We start from the raw sequence: 22,321 nt of genomic DNA, 5'->3' as shown, positions 1-22,321 counted from the left end.
CTGCAGGGTCGCTCCAAAAGCCAATCAGATCCTGCAGTGGGCCCACAGCACCCTTCAGCCAGCAGCAAATCAGAGCACAGGAATTAGCATAAGCTCTCAAGAAGTGCAGAGCACAGGCTGAGGCATGTCAGACAGACAGATAGAGCTAAGAAAAACAGGAAGGGGGATATGAAAATGTGAGGCTGTTAAAGCAGTTGTCAACATGTCAAGTCAGAAACAGGCATGCACAGTGGTGTGTAGGGCAAACTGTCTGTTCAGGTGTTCAGTCAGGAGCTACATTGGCTGCAGGGATATGGTGATACATACAAGGCTGACATCTAGTGTTGAAGTAGAGTGAAACTGTTAAAATTAAAGGGGCATTGTAGCAGTATCGATTTTTTTTTTTTTTCCATTAGGAGAAATCATCATTTCTCAAACAGTGATGCCTTTGTGTTCACAAGCAAAACTTTAGTCCTACTGTATACTAACCAGAGGCTCCAAACAATTCTAATTGGGCTTTTATGCTTGTGTATCTCTAGGTTAATGAGTCGTGATCCTTATATTACTGGATTAACTAGCAGAAAGTTGGAATTGGACACTTAAGAAATTTGGTGCAACCATCTTTTGACTGTTCTGTATATAAATGTTTTACATGTATCCCTGGGTTTATTGTGAAACAAATGAAAAAAAAATCAATAAAATGAACAAAATGCTTCTAATCTCTAGAGAAAAATGGGAAGTTGATACTATCCATTTACATATTTGAGATTCTATCAAAAGCAGAACCCACTTAGTAAGTGTATGTAAGCCAGTCGTATAAGCCAGTTAATCTTGAGGGACTCATCTTATGTTTTGTTTTCATCTCTATGAAAAGTGGTTGTAAATTGTTTTTTTTTTGTTTGTTTGTTTTTTGTTTTGTTTTGGGTTTTTTTTTACAATATGTTAAGTTCAAATACTGTTTTGTATGTTTTTATGAATGAAATAAGTGAAATATGCAATTTCATTATTGTTCTTTTCTCCCAAAAGGTTCTTTTTTACCCAGGGGAGGGCAACTTGAACTTTGGGAGCCATTTATTTCAGATACTTCCTAGAGAGTCAAGATTAAGTGTTGGTTTTAATTGACAAGAGGATTTTGAAAAACATTTTGTGGCAGACTTCATTTAACAGGTTTTAGAGGACAGGACGAATATTTCCAAGTTGAGGGAATAATGGAGACCTAATCCCTGACAATGCACATTTTTTTCCTGAAATTGATCATATAGAATCTAAAAGGTAATATTTCAGGGTATTGATTTTTTTTACCCTCTGATACATTAATTATGAAAGTCAATGTCAAGATTTTCTTAAAGTGTTTTTTTTCTTCTAAGGGCACGTTTTCATTTTTTGTTAAAAAAAAAATGAAAACGTGCTCGTGTCTTCCTTATTTTCTTTATATTAATTTTCTTTTCATAAAATGTATTTAACCTCGGGAGTTCTTTTGGACTAGAGGGATTGACAGGACAGTCCAGCAGGGGTCCGCAAGTGTCGCTGTAAGGTGGTCATCTTTGAGCCAGAGAAAATTTACTTGTAGTTACATCAACTGACCACTGAATGAACCCCAACGAGTGGTGCAGCAGAGAGCACTTTAGAGACTGATGTGCAGTTTCACCACAGAGACCACTGCATTTAGAAGAACATGACTTTCAATTAGCTGTTCACTGCAGTGACCACTGTGCACCAGAGGGTTAAAAAAAATAGCATACAAGTACTCAAAAATTCTATTCATAGTTGTTTTTAAATAAATGTATGGTTATATAAGACAGCTCTGGTGTTCCTGATTACATCTTTTTGACACCAATTGACCCAGAGCTGCTTAAATAATTTTTCGGGGAAGTTGGAGAAGCTTCCATTGCATGGATTCATGTTTTTGCCCATAGCCTGGTAAAAACACTGCTGGATGCATTTAGTATCTAAGATGTTTCTCAATTATTCAGTACACTAGTGCAGGATTTTCCTTAAATTGCATCATGGTGGTAATACGTTTCTCAGCCCACTTGAAAAAATAAGAAAAATGAAATTTAACAAGTCGTTAAAAGTGATATGAAATTGGGATTCATAATGAAGCATTTTCCTTTAAAATGTTAAGGCTGATCTCGTCTTTTTTATGTTTTTTTTTTTTCAACTGACATTTATTTGTGGGCCGCCCTTGGTTAATTTGTGTTTGTGCTCTACATTTGCTCTCTAAATCTAGGCAAACACATGAAATACAAGGCATTTCACCTAAGTATCACACTATGGTTTCATCAACTCAAACCGCTCACAGCAGCAACAGCAGAAGCAGCAGCTTTGTGTGTATGCATGCATGTGTGTGTTTGTGCAAATGAACGTGAATGCAATTGTGTGAGGGTGCGTCAGAGGAAAAAGGAAGTTGCGGGACGAACTTAAAAGCCTTCAACTCAGTGCAGCTCTGCAGAACACCCACCACGGAAGAAAAGCAGAACGAGAGCGCTGAAGTCTGACAATGAACAAATGAAAGGAAAGGCGGGGAGGTGAACACTGAAAAAGAAGACATAGAACTATAAGGACAAACTGAAGGTGAGAACTTAATATAAAACTTGATTTGCTTTGATACTACATTGGAAAACAGTTATCTTTACAAGTACAGAAAAGGTTTTTGATGTTTTACAGTATGAATGCCGATTCAGTATTTAATTGTAAGGGCATGGTGGAAGTGATTGCTCAGGGTTTGCTGAAGGTCAACTGATTTGTTTCTGAAAATTTTTCTGATTTGTTCCCGGACCTCAAAAATATATTTTACAAAGAGGAAGAGAAGTTTAACTGTAGAAAAGTGGGCTTCAGTGCAACTGCTGTGTAAAACAAGGCCAAATATCATAGATTCTCTGTGAATCAAATCAGTGTGAACTCAGTCTTTGTTCCTGGCTTCTTATGAAGCAAACTCATCTCTGGTTGTAAATTTCACCACACTAGTTATGCTGTTGGATGTTACAGAGCCAGGCTCATCCATGGAAATGTTACATTGGGCCTTGTATAAAGAATGTATTCTCCTTGTCTGAAGTTTAATCTATTCATTATTTGTCTGTGTATCAGAAAGTAAAGATGGAGTTGTGGCGGCAGTGTGCGATGTGGCTGATCGACTGTCGAGTTCTTCCTGACAACCACCGGGTCACATGGGATAGTGCCCAGGTGAACCACCTGTCACACAAATCATACACATGAACCCACACCCTGTCTTGGTTCCTCTGTTTAATTTTGAGAGCCTATTTCTGTGTGTGTGCTGTCCCAGGTGTGTGACCTGGCTCAGGCTCTGAGAGACGGCGTGCTGCTCTGCCAGTTGCTCAACAACCTGCTTCCTCAGGCCGTCAACCTCAGAGAGATCAACTTGCGCCCACAGATGTCCCAGGTAACACACACACACACACACACACACACACACACACACACACACACACACACACACACACACACACACACACACACACACACACACACACACACACACACACATACACACACACACACATACCTTTTCCTGCTGCATTTCCATAAGGCATTTCCATAGCAGTAGGGTGACAGTACTGGGGCCTTCAGTCTGATAGGAAAATACTGTGATTTATATCTTTAAACATCTGGGATATGTGTGCTGAGAGTAAGGAGGGGGTGACAACTGAGAAGAGCAAAACTAAAAAAATTTATGGCGCTTCGGAGTCTAAAAAATAGTTTCAAGTGCATTTCAATCTGCTTCCAAAGCGAAAGTATTTTCTTTTTTTTTTCCAAAACAAAACAAAACAAAACAAAACAAAAAAACCTGATAAACTGTAATAAAGTTTTGACTGTATTCTTACCGTTAAAATCAACAGAGTGTTTGTGAAAGTTTTTCTGTGCTTACTAGGCCACTATTTCTCTCTACCATCAGTTCTCAGAGCTGAGCAGATTTTATGACACAGTGTTGTGTTCAAGGACATAAAAATAAGGCTCCTCAGCTTCTTGAGTGATCAGAATTTGTTAAGGCAATGGACATGAAAGGCTGTGAAGACATCCAGCCATTTCTACTTGTTAAAATATGGCTCATTGTGTACTAAAAGATCACAGCATTAAACTTAGCATTCAACCAACACCTCATTGGTTATAGAGAGCAAACATTATAGTTAATAGAAATGATGCTTCTGTTGAATTCATTAACAGTGTTTTAATCTGGGAAGTTGTTGCTTGCTAGCATTAGCTGCTGTCACTCTCTCTTTGACCAAGGAGTTTTAGAGTAGTTTCTGCATTTGTTCATTGTGTTAACAGTTACTTATCAATTAAGAATTAGTAAATTTGTAATTATTTACACATCCCCTGTAAAGCTGCCATCAGAACTAATACCTGGATCGCAACAGTGTCCTTATGACAGAGCACTTGCGTCTTGTTAAATATGGTAAATAGCTTGAAAAAACACATAAACATAGATAAATACACAGTACTCGCTTTTGATAACACTTGTGGATAGCACAAAGGCTGAAAACAGAGACAACACGGCGTTCATGGCTCTGAGGAGACAGATTCACCTCTTTTGTATTATGGGGCATGACTATCTCAGCTTTTGATATTAGGGTTTGACAATCGTTCATTGAAAGAAAAATGTTGTCAGAAAGTTGATATGCCAATCACTAGGTGTAATTGTGTAACATTCAGGCACGCTTGCTGATGTAACCAAATCTAGCTCAGGAATGGGTGAATTCCTTCAGATATATCATCCTTTTTCTCAGAAAAAGCTCATGATGTCATAACCTTTAACCTCTACCTGAGGTAAAAACATGTAGAAGACCAACAGTAGGAGAGTAAGCCAGGGAAGATAGATGGGCTGACACGTGGTTGACCAAATGTCTGGAAGGAAGTTTGACTTATGTCTGTAAAAACTCACCATAATGTCAAAATGTGTGTGTTTGTGTGTCTCTGTGTGTGAGAGCATAAGGTAATATGGTTTGGCACGTGCTTATGAAACTCTGGGAAATCCTATGAGGTCAAGAGTGGTGAAGAAACATCCTGTGATGCATGAATCTTCAGAGATCCACTCTGATGTGCACACACATGTATGAGAGGATCTTCCCGATGCCACTACTGTTGAGTTACAGGGAATTAGTTCACAAAAAAATCCTTACAGAGCAATATGCTGGGTGCAGCAGTATCGGTTTACAGTCAACATTTCCCCTTTTTCTCGATTTAGAGTTCCGCATTTCCCACTGCTGAGCAGACAGACGCTCAGAAAGAGCGAGCAGAGCAGCTGCTTCAGGAAGTTGTGTAAAACAAAAATGTCTGGTCACCATGTCAGTTGCTCTGCGCTCTGTGCTCTCTGTGGTCTACTTTGTAGTTAAATTGAAGCAGTAGAATAGACCCTTCATGGAGCTAATAAGAGTATCAGATGGAGTGTATGTGTTCACTTGCGTATATTCATAAATGTGGTCTGTGTGGCGGAGCAGCATTTGCATACTCTGTCATAGAGTTACCACCTCCCCAAGGAGCTTTTGTTTTCGGGTTTCATATCCTTGTCCTTGTGCACGTTTTGTCTAGATTACAGTACAGTTATAGAGCCTTTGTCAGTAAGGTCACTTAAATTGCATCTCACACTTAAAATCTTAACCAGACTCAGGCTGTCATTTCTTAATGACTGTCTTTCATTACATGAAGTCATTTTTTCAATGATACTTTAGTCTAGTATTCTTTTATGTTTACATATCAGTGAAGTATTTCTAGTTTTAATAAATTTTGACCACCAGTTTTGCACAAATTCATGCCTAGTGACTGTCTTGGTTTCCTCGAGCACCCTAGTAAAAAAAGTAACTTTTGTTATCAATTATTATGAATATTAATGATTTACGTGCTTCATTTTAACATGCTGGTATTAACATTTTGCTTGAGAAGTAAGTAAATTAGGTGCAATTGTAGCTTTGCTGTGAGCTCTGATTCATAAGTGAACCTTTCATAAAGTTAGAATTGTTGTAGTATTAGAAGCACTCTTGGTAACAGTAAATTAATGTTTGTGTTTCTTTTTGTAGTTCCTGTGCCTGAAGAATATTCGGATGTTTCTGGTAGTTTGTCAGGACAAGTTTCGTCTGAAGAAGAATGAACTGTTTGAAGCCTTTGACCTGTTTGATGTCCGAGACTTCGCAAAGGTACTAACACAACACATGCATCTATATCTATCTATCTATCTATCTATCTATCTATCTATCTATCTATCTATCTATCTATCTATCTATCTATCTATCTATCTATCTATCTATCTATCTATCTATCTATCTATCTATCTATCTATCTATCTATCTATCTATCTATCTATGTGTCTGCATGCTATCATTTGATCGTGCACTTCTACTCTAGTCATTACGGTAGAGAATGTGTGAGTAGTCCTGACTCCCCACTGCAGCTTGCAGACACCCACATACCCCTGACAGGAAGCAAACTGGTGATTTTTAAGCCGCTCAGTGAATAAAGAATTTGGGTGCTACAGAGTTCTCTTTCACTTTCGATGCAGCGCTGCCTCGAGACTTTGGTGTGAACCACAGCAGACTAGTGATGTGCTTATACTTGATTGGTGTATAAGAGGAAGCAGTTACTGTATAAATTTAATGAGTCCACAAATAGAGGACCTTTTTTGGTGTGTTTGCCCTTTTTTGGGTAGTTTGCAGTGTTTTACTTTCACTGAGCTTCTCGTTTCACTTTACTAGTCCCAGTCAGTCATCCAGTTCAGTAAAATGAAGTAAACACACAGGTGTGGTTTTATCTGTGCTGTTTTTCAATGGTCAAAACAACATGATTGATGCTTTTCCTGTGGGAAGTTATTTACTGGTTAACAAACAGATGAAAATCAATACATATGCTTCTGAATGACCTATGGAAGCAATAATAACGTTTAGGGGCAAGACTGACCCTTTCTGTTTTGTTATTATTAAGACCTGAAACCACTGCTGTGGCAGATAACATAGACAACACCCACTGCAGAAACAGGCTCTGTTCACACATCCCATGGCAAAGCTTCTTACAGTTTTTCTAGGTTGCTTTGGTACATTTCTCAAATCATCGTTGCCATTTACAAAACAGTTTGTGCATTTTTTAAAAACTGTTCTTTCAAATAGTAAAACACCATGGATTACCTGCAAAAGTCAGTCTCTTTCTCAAAATTCTTTGGTTTATCCCTCAAAAGTAAATATCTTGGTCAGTGAACGTGTCAGTGCGTCAGAATGACGAGTCCTCGTGTCATTGTGTATGGATAGGACAGTCAAAGTGCTTAGTCATGTTATCAGTACTGCAGTGTTCTCTGGAAGGACATGCTGATGTCTGATGCCTAAAAAGTTTCATCTTAGTTTATGTGGGGGTTTAAGAGACTGGACAAAATTCATATCTATGCTTTTACTGTTTTTACTGTATTTGCTGATTGACCCCATCAGTGGAATACAGAAATAAGAAGAAGGTGCTGCATGGCACAAAGAAAAAAAACAAAAAGCAAAAGTAGAACTGTGAACACAGAATTGTCTCTTTGGGGAAAACTGTTCATGCAGTGCTGTGGGAATAACAGAGCAGTGCAGTCTTCCTACACCTCCTTATGGTGCTGTATGTTGGACCACAAATTCTCATCTACATCACAACAAATATCTTCTCTGTAGACAAAAAGTCTGAATGATTGAGGACACAGTTGTTCTTCCAACATTTGGCTGCATCCTTCAACCAACCTGGTCCATTTTAAGCTTATGACTGAGAACATGGTCCACAGGTGTGACAGATCTTTACTGTCCTAGGAAATTTGTTGCCACTGTCAGTACAGAGGATCGTACCCATAAATACTTAACAGTTGATGGTTCATGAGATAAACCTTTGAGCTATTTCAGAAAACTGGTTGATCATTGGTTGATGTAATACTTCACACATTTCCATTGTTAGAGAAAGTAAAGACTAAACAGGGAGCAATTTACCAACCCAGACAGGTTTATAAGTCGAATGGAAATATGTGGAAAGATGCTTGACATATTGTAACTTGTTCAGCCTTTTTGCATTTAAAGACTTATGAGATTAACTCATGTCTAAATGTTGGGGGGGGGGGGGGGGACCTATTCAACAGACATAGGCAGTTGATAATGTCGGAAACAGTAGAGAATTGTACTGACTCATTTGCATGGATGTCGCAAAACATTTGCAACTTGTTCAGAGAAATGAGAAACTGCTTTTTTGATGAAGTAGTTTTGAGAATTTCAATTCTGATCCAAGAAATGAACCAAAGCAACTGAGAAACACTGGAAAGAACATTGACTTGGGGGGTCTATCGACAGTAGGAAGATTTTTTTTTTTGTTCGAACTGTGATGGCCAGCTTCAGGACCAAGATCAGAGTTGTCATTACATTTACTAGGTACTGCATGAAATATTCCCTAAGAAATTAAAGACTTTAGGAAATGTGAGCAGAGCCTATTCATGTTTATTTTTTTCACTTAAGTTCATGTGGACATTTTATGCAAAGATCTTCACTTCCATCTTTCCTCCTTCTTGTCTTGAGTGAAGGTGGAGTTGATATGAAGTTTCCTCAAGACTTTTTTTTCCCATATTGGGACTGTTCAATGCACAGGAAAACTTATTTTTGATATCTCTGTCTGACAGAACAAAAACTAATTTTTAATATTAATATCTATGAACTCAACTCAGGGTAAGGTTTCAGTTTTAACAAGTGTCAAAAGTGAATTGTAAAGAGAAATAAAATATTTTGAAGTAAAAAAAAACAAACAGACAAACAAACAAACAAAAACTGGAAATGAATTGTTTTTGCAGTTTATAATGAAGTTAGAAACAAAGAAGTCTGTGTACTTAGATCTATTTCAGCTCACTGTGACGTTTGGTCAAAAAAAGAGCCGTCGTCTTCATTTGTGATCTGTGTGTTATATACCAAGTCTGTTTCTGACCGCATCTGCCATGATATTAGTTTGAGCTAACTCACCAACATTATCTTCATCATCGCTTTGGTTTTGAGGTTGAACAGTGCTCGATCAAAGTGACACAAGCTCACTGGAGAATTGTTTAGTGTCTGTGTTAAAGGTGTGAAATAGCTCTCACTGTGTATCTTAGTCTCCTTGTAGAGACAGAGATTACTCACTGTATACTAACCCTTTAACCCTTTGTGTCTGTCTGAATGCGTCACAGGTCATTGACACGTTGTCCATCCTCTCTCATACATCGATTGCTCAACAAAGAGGACTCCAGTGAGTAATCATTTTTCTCTGTCACATCATTTAGTACATTTCAACACTCAACTCTGTTAAAGCATTTGTACTGCATTATAAGTGTGTTTTATTGTGTAGTAAGACAATATCTTTGGAGAAATGTTTATTCTACTATATTTCAACTATTTTTTCCTCATTCTGTGCAGGAGGTAGAGCTGAGATACTAACTGTAGCAAAAATAGAGTAGAGAGAAGTCATACAAAACCAAGGGGTAACATCCAGTGTTAAAAAATGAAGCCTAGGCAGAAGTACTAAGAGTTGCTGTTCGTTGACGGTCCGCTTGAGGCTGGTTGCATATTGACAGGAAACCACACACACAAAGCCAAAACCAGACTTATACAGCCTAGTTCAAAAAAACAGTTTGGGTGTGAATAGCTTATTGCTTTATTGGCACACACTGTGCAGTGGGCAAATTTTAGACCATGTTAGAACAATGTTTTTCTATATTATGATTATCATTGAATTAATGAATGACTCTCCCTTAAAGATAAGTCTTGATTTGATTACAGTGTTAATTGCTGTTTCAGTGAAACACCACTCACTGCAGTAGTTGAAAAATGTGTGCATTTGCCTCCAGTCTCATTTGTCCATGAAATATTATCTACTTGATAATGATTTTGATGAAGCAGTTCAGATAACAGATGTATGGATGATAGTAATTTGTTTGTTCTCTTCTTCATCTCACACTCACACTCTTCTCTCATCTCTAGGCCTTTTCCTTTGGAAGGATGTACTCCTGATGAAGAGATCTACAGCGGTTTGTCTGACCTGATAGAGTGAGTCTTTTACTGCAGATAAATCATTTTGAGTGTTTTTTTGTCTACTGTCACTTTTGTTTGACTTCATGTCCTTGGAGTGATATAGATGTAGCTCATTAGCTTAAGACTCATCTTAGGTTTGTGTTTAACACTTGTACAAGGAGGTATTAATTATATAAGTCCATACATGCAGGGAAAATAGTGTGCAAACAGTTTGGGCTAATTATCAGAAATATATAAATAAAAGTGAAAATAAAATACCTGATATATGAGAGATGGAGAGAGTTTGTTTATTAAAATACTGATTGTGATAGTTCACAATCCAGTCATGAGGCTAAAATCATTAGATGATATAAATTATGATCCCGACATAATTTTATATAATTTTTTTAGATGCCTGCCAATAAGAAAAATCTCTAAAGTTACAGGAAAAGATTTTCAGCTTAGAACTTGATATTAACGTAATTCTTGGCTTTGTGTGTATCAGTGATACAGTGGATGACGACGACGACTTGTATGACTTTGTTGAGGATGAGGAGAACGAAGGAGATGAAATCTATGAAGACTTGATGAGGACAGAAGATCAACCTGAAACTGTGAGTGCACACAACATAGTAAAATTGACGCTGATGGACTCATGGCCTGTGCTAGAAAACAGTTTACCAAACACTGCTTGTTATCGGTTAAATAAAATCATCAGGTGTTGTTAGTTTTGCCATAGAATTACAGTTTCCTCAAGTTCCACATCTTCCTCAGCGGATTAACTAGTCAAGATTTCGATTGAGGTAAATTTGAATCTGGTGATATTTCTGAAGCTTCCAGGGGGTAAGCAGAATTTTTTTTTCAGGGGAACTCAAATATAAAACAGCACAAAGATATCCAATCTCTCAGATATATTTCATGCCCCTTCTGCGCGTTTCAACCTCTAATTTGGGAATTAAAACCAAAACCACAGAGAATAGTGTGGATATCAATCTCCATTTGCAGACTGGGGCTGCTTTATGAGATGACTTCAGACAGAAGCACCATACAGCAGGAAAGCCATTATGTGTAAATGTCACCTAGCTAAATAATTCATAGAGACTCAATCTGACTATTAGACAGCTGGTGAAAATGAGGCTTCAGGCAGGCTCATAAAATAAAATGGCCTCAAGGGACCAAAATCAGGATTCACCACTGAAACTGAAAACCATCCACATTTATAGGTTCTGCTGTAGAATTGTAAAGTGTTGGTTTTATTACTTCTTGTTATATATTAATGCATACTGCTACTCCCAATGTGACTGTGTGGGACAAAATGAATCAGCATTTTAGAAATACACACCAAAATTCAACTCATCCTATGAGAAGTATTTTTATGTATCTTCTGGAGCTGTCCTCTTGTCTGGTGTCTTAATGCTTTATTTGACAGATGTGTGGTGTGCGTGTGTGTGCGTATGTGTGTGTGTGCGTATGTGCGTATGTGTGTGTGTGCGTGTGTGTGTGTGTGTTTGCAGCAGCAGAAGACTGGGGTGGACAAGCGAGAGTGCTGCTTACAGGAGATCAGACAGACAGAGGAGAAATACACTGATACTTTAGAATCTATATTGCAGGTGTGTACACATTCTGGTTCTCCCTATAGACAATCAATGCATGGAAATTTCCCTTACTGGAAAAGCCACCCGTACACACATACATATTTACTTGCACGCTATTAAAGAGAGTAAAAAATCACGTCTTATTTCTAGCACTTTATGAAACCTCTTGAAAAGTTTCTCAAAGTCCCGGACATTGAGACGATCTTCATCAACATAAAGGTAATCATCTACTCACCTGCTCATAATCAAACATGTACAATGACTTTTAAGCTATGTTTACATGTTTTTTTTAACACATGTGTCTGTGTGTAAAGGATTTAGCAATCACCCACCGTGGTTTGTTAGAGGAAGTCAGGACATCCATCTTTAATTTTGGAGCCAAGAACCTGTACCAGGTGTTTGTGAACTACAAGGAGAGGTACAGAAACAAACAAAACATTGTTTTAGTTGAAAATGGGTATAATTACATATGGGTTATAATGTATTTTTAAATGCTTACACACTACAGGCTCTTGCTATACGGCCATTACTGCAGTCAAGTGGAAACAGCCACCAAACACTTGGACAAGCTCTCCAATACGAAGGAGGATATTAGAATGAAACTGGAGGTAAGAAGGACACACACATATAAGAACAAAGCAGGTATGATGATGCATCTTTCGCACGTTTCTATGCACATGAATAATTATGCAAATTAGTAATGTGTCATTCATAATGTGTGAAACTAATGTCAAGTAAGAGATCTTAGAGTGATATCTCAGCTTAAACCCTAACCATTTTTTGTTGCACTTTATCTAACAAACATATTGCAAAGTTATATTTACTCATAAGATTTTAACCAGTGAAGAATCTTTCCCTTGAGAAATGCCTGAAAAAGCTGCTCATACAGCATCCTGTAACTCATAGCAGCAGCTTCATAAAGAAATAACTGTCAAGAAATAATTTCTGAACAGTAATGCACTTGTTTTCTGCTGTAGATCATGAAGATGCATCACTTTAAATTCTAGCCTGTTTCATATACAGAAAAAATCTTCATGTTATTTTGTGCCTGAACAGCGGAACAACCACTGCTTCATTTTTAACAAAGTGCCACCAGTGTTTACAAGGCTAGAAGCTTGGTTCAGAATATTCACATGGATTTAAACTAAGGGTACGCCATGTCTCATTAGTTGCATCCATGCACGTAGGTGCAAAGAATTGAAGAAAGGAAGAGACTGAACAAAGTCATTATTATAACAATCATGAGACATCATTTTCTTTGTGCTTCACTATTAAGCCACTTCAACATACAGTGCCTAAAATGAAATGAGAAAAGCATCATGAAGTGCTTTAACTGTGACTTTTTATTTTTTAGAGATTTTCCTTTATTTCATCACTTTGGAGTCTCAAAGTGATTCATGATTTTATCCCCACATTTGAGCCAGAAAACCCAAACTCCCTGAGAAGTCAGAAATTTTTCAAGAATAACATACAACCACTAAAACAGATTTCTATTCATGTACAACAGTTGATTACTCTAATTTGTCAGTCAAAGAATCATAATGTGTTTTCCTTTTTTTTTTTTTTTTTTGCTTTTTTTGTAAGAAAATTACATTTGAGAATTTATGGATGGTGTACAGAAAGATGGGAAAGTGAAGTAAGGTAAAGAGACCCTATTGATAAAATACATATAAAACCAAACATTAGGTGAAGTTTAGAAAGACCAGAGGGTTTGGTTGTAAAGTTGAAGCAATTTTAATTCTATAATACAACTTTGTATAGGTATACTGGTTTTGAATGTTATTGTGATGTAAGTTGCATTTTTTGGGTGAGAGGGTTAAAACTGCCCTTTTTAGAGGTAGTTGACTCCAGCATACACACTGAACTCCAGACTCTAACTATGCATTGGGATGGTAAATGTAAAGGAAAATAAAATGATCTGATCTGTTTGCTGTCTCAGTTATCCTGTTAACCTTTTTCACACACTTCAATAATTTTCTGGGTCATATGAAGAACTTTTGTTTCAATACCTCTTGTTGGTACAAGAGGAAAAGCTGGTTGACCAGTCAAGTCACACAACATCCTCGTCCCACGTCCTTGCTCTTCTGTGAATGATCACTTCCCTTTATCATTTCTTCCTCAGGAGTGTTCAAAGAGAGCAAATAGTGGGCGTTTTTCTCTCAGAGATCTTCTGATGGTGCCACTGCAGAGGGTCCTGAAGTATCACCTGCTGTTACAGGTGTGTTTTCACATACAGATTATTTTTTAATGTATTTGTTTTTATCTGTTATGAGTTCTTTAGTTGTTGTCCTTTTGTCTTATTTTTTTCTGGTCGTGCTCGCAGGAGCTTGTAAAACACACCACGGACCCCACAGATAAAGAAAACCTCCGGACAGCTCTTGATGCCATGAGAGTAAGCTGCTGTGTTTAATCGTTCGACACTAACCTCAGTGTAAATATGTAAACATGAATCCACAGTTGTTGTTTTTTTAAGGACTTGGCACAGTGTGTGAACGAGGTGAAGCGAGACAATGAGGTCATGAGACAGATCACAAGTTTCCAGCTGTCCATAGAAAACCTGGTGAGGTCACATTTTACATTAAATCTGTTTGTCTCAGCTTTGTTTTTATTGTTTGTGTTTTTATGACATTATTTCCTCTGCTCTTCAGACACTGTCCCTAGCTATGTATGGTCGCCCCAAAATCGATGGAGAGCTGAAGGTTTGCAGCTCAGAGAAAAAGTCCAAACAGGACAGGTGTGTGTTGTCTTTGCTTAAGAGTATGTATCATGTGTGAATACTGTACACCTGAGCTTAGACTGTTTCTGCTCTTGTTGCTGCTCATCAGGTATGCATTCCTCTTTGATAAGGCTGTGTTTGTGTGCAAGAAAAAGAGTGGAGAGACTTTTGAGCTCAAGGAGATCATTGAGCTACAGAACTACCAGATACGAGATGAAACAACGGGAGAAAAGGACAAAAAAAAGGTCTTTTATTTTTTACATTTCTCTGTGACACCACTCATCTGGGAACCTTCCATTGAACCAGCTGTGTTTTTGTGTTTTATTATTAGTGGTCCTATTTGTTCCTCCTGCTCGACTGCTACGGAAGGTGTGGGTACGATTTTTACTTCAAAACCAGGGAGTTAAAGAAGAAATGGCTGGAACAGTTTGAAATGGCTCTGTGAGTGATTGCGCACACATACACACACTTTGGGTACAAACACATGGGAACAAATGAAAGCAAATACATAAACAGTTAATTCTTTCAAGGAGGCAGGGGTAGAGGATGATGGCCAGAGCAGAGAAAACAACAACAACAAACAGGTTTAAAGAATGAGGTTATAATGTTACAAGGAAAAATTATTTTGATGATGAGAAAAGCAAGGCGTAATTTTATGAGAAAGAAGTCTAGGAAAGAACTAAAGGTTACAGCTCATCCATATGAATGCTGAAATTACATATAGAAGGATATCAAAACACCAGCCAGCCTCCAGCTTTGAATGAGGGATGTGGATCAAACTACGAGGATGAATTTAATCGCTGGGTGCAAACAGTGGTTACAGATGTGAACACAAGGTGCCTGTTAGCCTGCTTGTTTTTTTAAAAAGATGGTTTGTAGCATAGCCGATTCAGAATCCTGATATTTGTCACACTGAGGAGCTGATGAGCTTAAAGTATCAATGTGTTAGCTCTCAAATTTACATTTAAGTATTACTTTACAAGGTTCTCGTTCCTCATTTATGTTTGGTGCGCTGCAGCCTGCTCGTCTGATCAATCCCTACAATCTAATTTAAATTCTGGAAGTTGTTTGTTTCAAATGTAATTGTGAGTCTTTGCATTTGTTTTGCTGCTACTGTTCATTTCTACGATCTTTGAATACCAAATAGACTACCAGATTTATTTATTTTTTTGTAAACCAGCTCTGTCAATACTTGTTACTGCCTGTCAGGTCTAATATGTGTCCAGAGAACTCCACGGCCAACAACCATGACTTCCAGATGCACTGCTTTGAGGAAACCACCTGCTGCAAGGCCTGCTCCATGCTGCTGAGGTACTTTCTATCAGTTACTCTCTGACTTTAACTCTTCAAAGAAACTCATCCACTGAGGCAAGCTGTCCCCTTTGTCCTCTGAAGAGGGATATTTTTCCAGGGCTATCTCTGCACTCGCTGCAAAATGGCTGCACACAAAGAGTGTTTAGGCAGAGTCCCTGCCTGTGGACGAAACTCCGGTCTGTATCAATGTTTTTTTTTTTTTACATGGCAATTCATGCATTCATGCTTTTAGTCTTCTAATCTACACTTCTGACACCAACTGTTCTCTTTAATCTACAGATCATTCTGGTACAGTCAAGAAGGTAAGACAATGATTATCTTTTGTAATGCCGATCTGTTCATTTTTAGAATGGTTGTGGTGATAATAAACACTTTTTAAATCTTTTTTTCTTTTCCTTTCATAAAGCTTTCAATACATTTTGAGTTCTGTTTAGTTTTTTTTTTGCTTTCACTGGCCTACTTTTTGAAGCTAAGATAAAGATAAATGAGGGAAAAGATGCAGCAGAGGCATTGTTTCTAAATTTGACGTGCAGTAAAAACTTGAGTTATCTAGTCAACTGTTGAAGTCAGACTTTGACTCAACATGTACAGAAAGAGACACGATGGTACAATTTCTCAATTTTTTTTATTCTTTTGTCCCTCAGAGAGAGAGACAGAGGCCTTCTGTAAATTCCAGCGTTGGTAAGTAGATATCAAACACCATGCTTTTCTTTTCTGAAAATGTATCATAAAAAAGCTTTAAATCCCTTCACGGTAGAGTCTATTATTCTGCAGAATCATCTCCTTAGCGTTAACAATCATCTATATATATATTTTTAAACTGAAGTGCAAATGTGTCAGATCTTCTAACTTGTACCTCCTTTCACCCATTCTGTCTAAGGATTTCCTAAAATGGAGGTGTGTCAGGAGTATTATGGCTTGCCGCCACCCCCTGTGGGCTTCGGCCAGCCACTTCACCTGTCTAAAGGTGACATCATTGAACTGACCCAAGCCGATGCAGACCTGCCGTGGTGGGAGGTAGAGTTAAAAACCTCGCAATTAAACAGCATCGCTCTAAAAACTGAAAGAGGGTCACACTTGTTTTTTTTTTGTTGGGGCCTCATTGGCTTTGGTTAATGTAAGACTTTAAGGTGCTTTTGCCACTTTAGCCTCTTTTTTTAGTTTCCCTTCCATGTATCGCTCTCCATATTCCACGGCCTCCCTCTAACCTCAGCACATGCCTGCCGCTTCTGTGTGATGAAGGTCTGAAGTTTTGAAATGGAAAATAAACCATGCAGCGCCTAGTTTCAATATAGCTGCTTTAGGTCAAGGTATTTAGTACTGTGATACTTTCAAGGCTTCCTTTTTTCCTTTTATGCAAGCATGATCTGATGTAGTCATCAAGTAATATTCACGTAAAGAAAATATGAAAAATGAAAACAGGATCGTTAGTTTACAGAAAGTAGTTTTTCATTTAATTCATTTTTCTTTTTTCCTCTTTCATTTTTTTTCTGCAAAAATGCAACCAAAAATAAATATATAAGAGGATAGTATCCTCTTTATCAAAGTAAAATAGAATTATTCTCATTCTATCTGCAAGATCAAGTGATAGAAAGATTGCAGAGCTGTGTTTGTAGAATTTTCCCTTCATAACAATACTTGAACATCTAAAGCCAAATCCTGCTGTTGTGTCTGCCATGAGTACAAACAGTATACAAAAAGAAATTATATTAAAAAAAAAAAAATCTTAAACCCTCCAGCTTGTTGCCTTTTTTCATAAACAAACTTTAACAGCTGTGTTCCAATTCAGCATCAGTTAAAAACTCTTCATGATTCCTTGAAAGTTTTGCTCCTTCACTGGTCTTTTCACACTGAGTATTATAACTGTTTACTCATCTTTGATTCATTCTTTTATTCACAAATCATCACTTTGTTCCAATCTTTGCTAAACATCCTCTAAACTTTGGGTCTTAAACCCCGTTGTATCAATATCTGATGTGTTTTGTTATGATTGTGTTGGGAATTAAAGTGGTCACTATGTGATATTCAGTTATGTGTTGAAGCGATACTGGGTCCACCCAGTCCTGTCATGTGATTTGTTGTTGTGTGTGTCACTCAGGGAAGGAACTTGACTGTTGGACCGATGGGGTGGTTCCCCTGCCAAAAAGTTCAGCCCTACGCCTCTGTGAGTACGATTGAAAACATAAAAATGACCAAATAGCACAAAGCATCCATGAAACAGACAAAGCCTTCAGATATCATAAAGCGTCTTCTGAATCCACCAGCTAGCGCCAGCTTTCACAAGTTAGCTGAAAAGTGCTGATACCTTCACTGGCAGTATTAGTTAGAGAAGAACACTGACCACCATGACCACAGACTGTTGCAACTTTGGCATCTCACCTGTGTTTGATCTCACCCTCTTTCAGAGGCCGACCCCTGACCTGTCTGGCTTCCAGTGGTGAGTGTTCATGAGAATGTTCGTGCAATCACCATTTTAACCACCTGTGACCTTATTTTTTGCCTCTTGGAAAGCAGCTGAGCAAAGCTGTGTGGCACAGCTTCAATAGAAAATGACCCTTTTTGGCACTGTTGTGCTCAGTATTTAACATAACAGATTTACACCTTTCAGTGAGTGTTCTCCACCCCCTGAGCTCCTGATAATAACAATGTGCACAAAACATAAAAAACTGAATCTGAAAAAGTGTATGTTTAAAGCCATTGTCCCTTTGATTCGACTTTTTATTTACTTTGGCGCCACCTGATGTTAGGAAGCTAGGCTTACACTTGCCGAGAATTTGTACTGGTGTGTGTTGCAATGATGGTTAACACAGAAGTGGAGCAAAAGGTAAAAGTGCCAAGTAGAAAGATTACAATGGTCAAGGTCCCTTTGATGAACGTATTATTTCAAAATATACCGTACAATGTATGCAAAATGGGTGTTTTGAAAAGTTGTATCAATGTGCAAAAATGGGTGAGATGTGAGTTCAAAACTTTAACTTAAGGTACAAGATTGAGGCAGTGTGTGGTGTTAATATAATTCCAAAGCCAAGTTGTACTGGTGCTGGATGAAAGTTATTACCAAGAGTGATTCTTGCAACCAAAATTAACTTGCAATTTTATGAATTTCTGCCCACTTAAAATTGAAATTAACCACACACATAAGCCTTCATTTTCAATTTACTGCAGACCAATAACATTTCTTTATCAATTATTTATTTATGTTTTAGTTATTTGTATGGAGCTTACTTGCTTACACTAGATTTTGTTACTTGTAGTTGAATACAAACTTTATCAACAAAGTTCAATTATTCTTTAACATTTCATCAGTAAGATAAAGCTTATGTAAAAACTATTTTAGGGAAGAGTTATTAATTTAATGCTATTATATTATTGTCATTCATTATTTGGACAGAGGATAAAATTCTGGCCCTCACTGTGCTTTAAGGTTTGCAGGGAACATGGACAGAACAGCAGCCAAAAACCTGCTGATGTCTCGGTCTGATGGAACCTTCCTCGTACGACAAAAAGACGCAGGAGAGTTTGCCATCAGCATCAAGTAAGCGTTTGCAAATTTACAAGCAAGATGAACGATTTAGTGAGATTGAGCCCTAAACTCAAGTTGTTTGCAGTTATTTTGTAGCATTTGGAAAATATTTATCATTCTCCAAACAATTAGCTTTGTTCAATTCTTTTCTCTTCTTTTTTTTATATTTTCTTTTTCTAAAGCTCACAGGACTTACTTCTACTTTTCTCTCCCTATTATTTTTTGACCCCTTTCTGCTCCTCCAGGTTCAACATGGACATTCGACACATAAAAATCACCTCCGTGGAGGGTCTCTACCGCATCAATGACAAGAAAGCGTTCAAGGGTTTAATCGTAAGTCCTTCAACCTCAGCCAATTAGAATGTAATGACAATGACCAGAAGAGATCCTCTGACCCCGGCACCCACCTCGGAGACTACAGACTTGACTCAATTTCCTCTTCTAAAGCTAATGAAGCTCTCCTCTTCTCTCTGTGTCAGGAGTTGATTCAGTTTTACCAGAAGAACTCTTTGAAGGAGTACTTTAAGGAAGTGGACACCACACTGTGCACACCTTACAAACAACCAGAGCAGAGTAACTCACCCAACAACACGCCAAATATCACACCAGGTAAAACACATTGTTAGCACTGTATTGAAGCTTAGTTAGGTACAGCCTAGCTTTGAGCTAAATACTGAGGTAGCATGCAAATGTCTGTGCATGTATGTATCCATCATCTTTGTCTTACTTTTGACAGGCATGTGTAACAGGTTTTATTGCATCATGTTCTGTACCTCAGTAAGCTTGTTAGCAGGTACAGTTGTGTGGAAGTAACCCACTCTTGACTTGGCTTATATTGGCTTATAATATTTTACAAAAGAAACACTATGTGATTGGTATTATCTCTTCATATATTGTGTTTCAGATACTGAATAAAAATTCTTGATGTCAGCAATTAAATTCATGTTTCTCCTTTGATCATTTAACAGGAGGCAGCATGAAGAGTTTTGGCGTAGCGAGGGCCAGGTACGACTTCTCAGCCAGAGACCGCACAGAGCTGTCACTACGGGAAGGAGACACCATCAAGATCCTCTCCAAGAAAGGTCACAGCGGCTGGTGGAAAGGAGAGGTGTACGGCCGGGTAAGGAACTGGAAGCACCTGGTCACCGAAACATTTTCACAGGTTCCGATGCGATGCATCTTGTCTTACAGTTACTCTTCCTGTGTTTCCAGGTGGGCTTGTTTCCAGCCAACTACGTAGAGGAGGATTACTCTGACTACTGCTGACATGAAACTAGAGATGTGTGGACTCTCACTTCAGGGGTCTGTGTGGAGCCTGGTCCCATCAACTGCATTAATGCATATGCACGAGTGTGTTCCAGAGTGAGTGTGTGTGTGTGTTAGTGTGTGTGTGTGTGTGTGTGTGTGTGTGTGAGAGAGAGACAGGAATTTTGTGACCTAATGACTATTTAGTGATGTGAATAAAGCTCTTCTTCATCTGACCTGAATAATATATATTTATTTATTTTTTGTCTTTTTTAGTAATTCATCTTCTAGAATGGAACAGCCATGTCTAATTTGCACTGTGAAAGTTGAGCTTTTTTTTTTTTTTTTTTTTAAACAACTTATTTACTTATTTTACTTTCTTATTATACAGGGCCTGTGAGTAAAAATTACAATGTTTATTTTCCTGCTTTTTAAAACTGCTATAGCAGTTAAACTAGTATTTTGTCAGACTATAATGATGACCAGGGAGCTGAGCTTGAAGGCAAATCTTTTGATTAACCAGTTGATCAACATTAATTACTCTTCTCTACAAACATTGAGATTGCAGTTACACATCCCAGAAATTAGTTTCATCCTTACAGGTGATGCCATCATAAGGATAGAGTCAGGAGTTCAGGGATGGTAAGGGAGCTTGGAGTGGATTTTTTACGCCTTTCCATTGAAAGGCGCCTGAATGTGTGGATCAGGCATCAGAATAGGATGCCTCCTGAGTACCACTTTTGAGGAGATCCAGATGAGTTGGAGATGTTTCTGTGTTGACTTGCTTGGTCTGCTCTCAACAGTGCTTGTCCTTTGATTAGCAGAAGAAAATTGATGTGTGCGTGGATATGAATCAAGGTGTTGTCCTGTGAATTAAGGTTCTTGCAGACTGGCAATCCTCTCCAAAGCTGGAAGTGATTGAACTGGAAATGATGCATACTATTCCAGCGATAGTAGTGCCATCAGCCCTCCGTGCCTTCTCCCCTTAAGACAAAGCAATAACAGTCTACAATTTTCAAAAACAGAGTTTGTGTTATAGACACAAGAGGTTGCATCCATCTAACAGTAATGACTAGCATGTAGACTTTTCTGTAGGTAAATATCAGCTTTAATCTCAAAATATCAAAAGAAAATTGAACAACAAATCTTTCACATAACAATTTCTGGGCAGTAAACTTAAAAGCTAAAACTTAGGGTAATGCAATGTCTGTGTTTTCTGCTCTGGAGACACAACTCCCTCTCTGTTGGTTTCCTGCGACAGATTCCATTGACTCCATCTCTCATTACAATAACAATGATGCTTTTCTTGTGAAGCCTTGATTTGTGGTCCTGCCTTACTGGTAGTACAGCTCCAGGTTCATCCCATCGTGGATTTCATCTGTAGAGGTTGTAGTTAAGCGCACAACGGAGCATTACAGAAGACAAGCTTCAAATCAAGAGTTATTGAAAATTATAGAGCACTCGGTTAGAGTTAATTAGCCTGCTAATGGAGACCAAGCAAAAATAAATAGATAAATAAATAAATAAATGGAATCATATAGATATGTTGTCACTTCATTATTACTGTTTTAATCACCTTATCATTGCTGTTACAATTTACTTTATAATGCTGTGTTTCAGCAGTGTCTAAATCTGAAGATTTAAGGACAGTTTATTGCATGTGCCATCTTTAATCGTTTCTGTGGGAATACTATGGGGGTCAGGCAATTATAAGTTTCAACTTCAGCCTATACCCTTTCGGTTGGCACTACCAAGTACATAGATCTGCACACGGTTATGTGTATGTTTGTATATGTGTGTGAATATGTGTTGTGTGGGTGGATCTATGTATATGTTTATGTATATATATTTAGATATGTTCAGATATATGTCAACCAACCCCAGTCACAATATCAGACTGGTCACTAGAATTACAACAATATCAAATGGACCCTCTGTGAAAATACAAAAACTGGCAAGTGACAGCAGC

The 22,321-nt window shown here is 38.0% G+C and overlaps 1 protein-coding gene across 2 annotated transcripts; it reads left to right on the top strand.

Moving 5' to 3' along the window:
* The first annotated feature begins 1,076 nt into the window (after positions 1-1,076).
* On the top strand, positions 1,077-20,538 carry vav1 (vav guanine nucleotide exchange factor 1). 2 transcript variants are annotated; one of them, XM_074664113.1, is made up of 29 exons: positions 1,077-2,553; positions 3,067-3,162; positions 3,263-3,379; positions 6,012-6,128; positions 9,140-9,198; positions 9,930-9,995; positions 10,465-10,573; positions 11,477-11,569; positions 11,705-11,773; positions 11,869-11,972; positions 12,063-12,162; positions 13,677-13,772; positions 13,878-13,946; positions 14,028-14,114; positions 14,203-14,288; positions 14,380-14,515; positions 14,602-14,711; positions 15,480-15,581; positions 15,666-15,760; positions 15,864-15,886; positions 16,229-16,265; positions 16,465-16,601; positions 17,683-17,748; positions 17,990-18,021; positions 19,009-19,119; positions 19,353-19,440; positions 19,587-19,716; positions 20,076-20,227; positions 20,320-20,538. In XM_074664113.1, exons 2-29 carry the CDS (start codon positions 3,076-3,078, stop codon positions 20,371-20,373), a joined length of 2,532 nt encoding a protein of 843 aa, XP_074520214.1. In that variant the 5' UTR covers positions 1,077-2,553; positions 3,067-3,075; the 3' UTR covers positions 20,374-20,538. The 2 variants fall into 2 exon arrangements, with proteins under 2 accessions (XP_074520214.1, XP_074520206.1); XM_074664105.1 differs by having other exon boundaries at positions 1,079-2,553; positions 11,474-11,569.
* The last annotated feature ends 1,783 nt before the right edge of the window (positions 20,539-22,321 follow it).

Source organism: Halichoeres trimaculatus, unplaced genomic scaffold (genome assembly GCF_033239565.1).
Source record: "Halichoeres trimaculatus isolate MK-OKI-2021-1 unplaced genomic scaffold, fHalTri1.1 fHalTri1_scaffold_2, whole genome shotgun sequence".
In the NCBI taxonomy this organism is placed as follows: Eukaryota; Metazoa; Chordata; class Actinopteri; order Labriformes; family Labridae; genus Halichoeres; species Halichoeres trimaculatus.
This window is presented reverse-complemented; position numbering and strand designations above follow the sequence as displayed.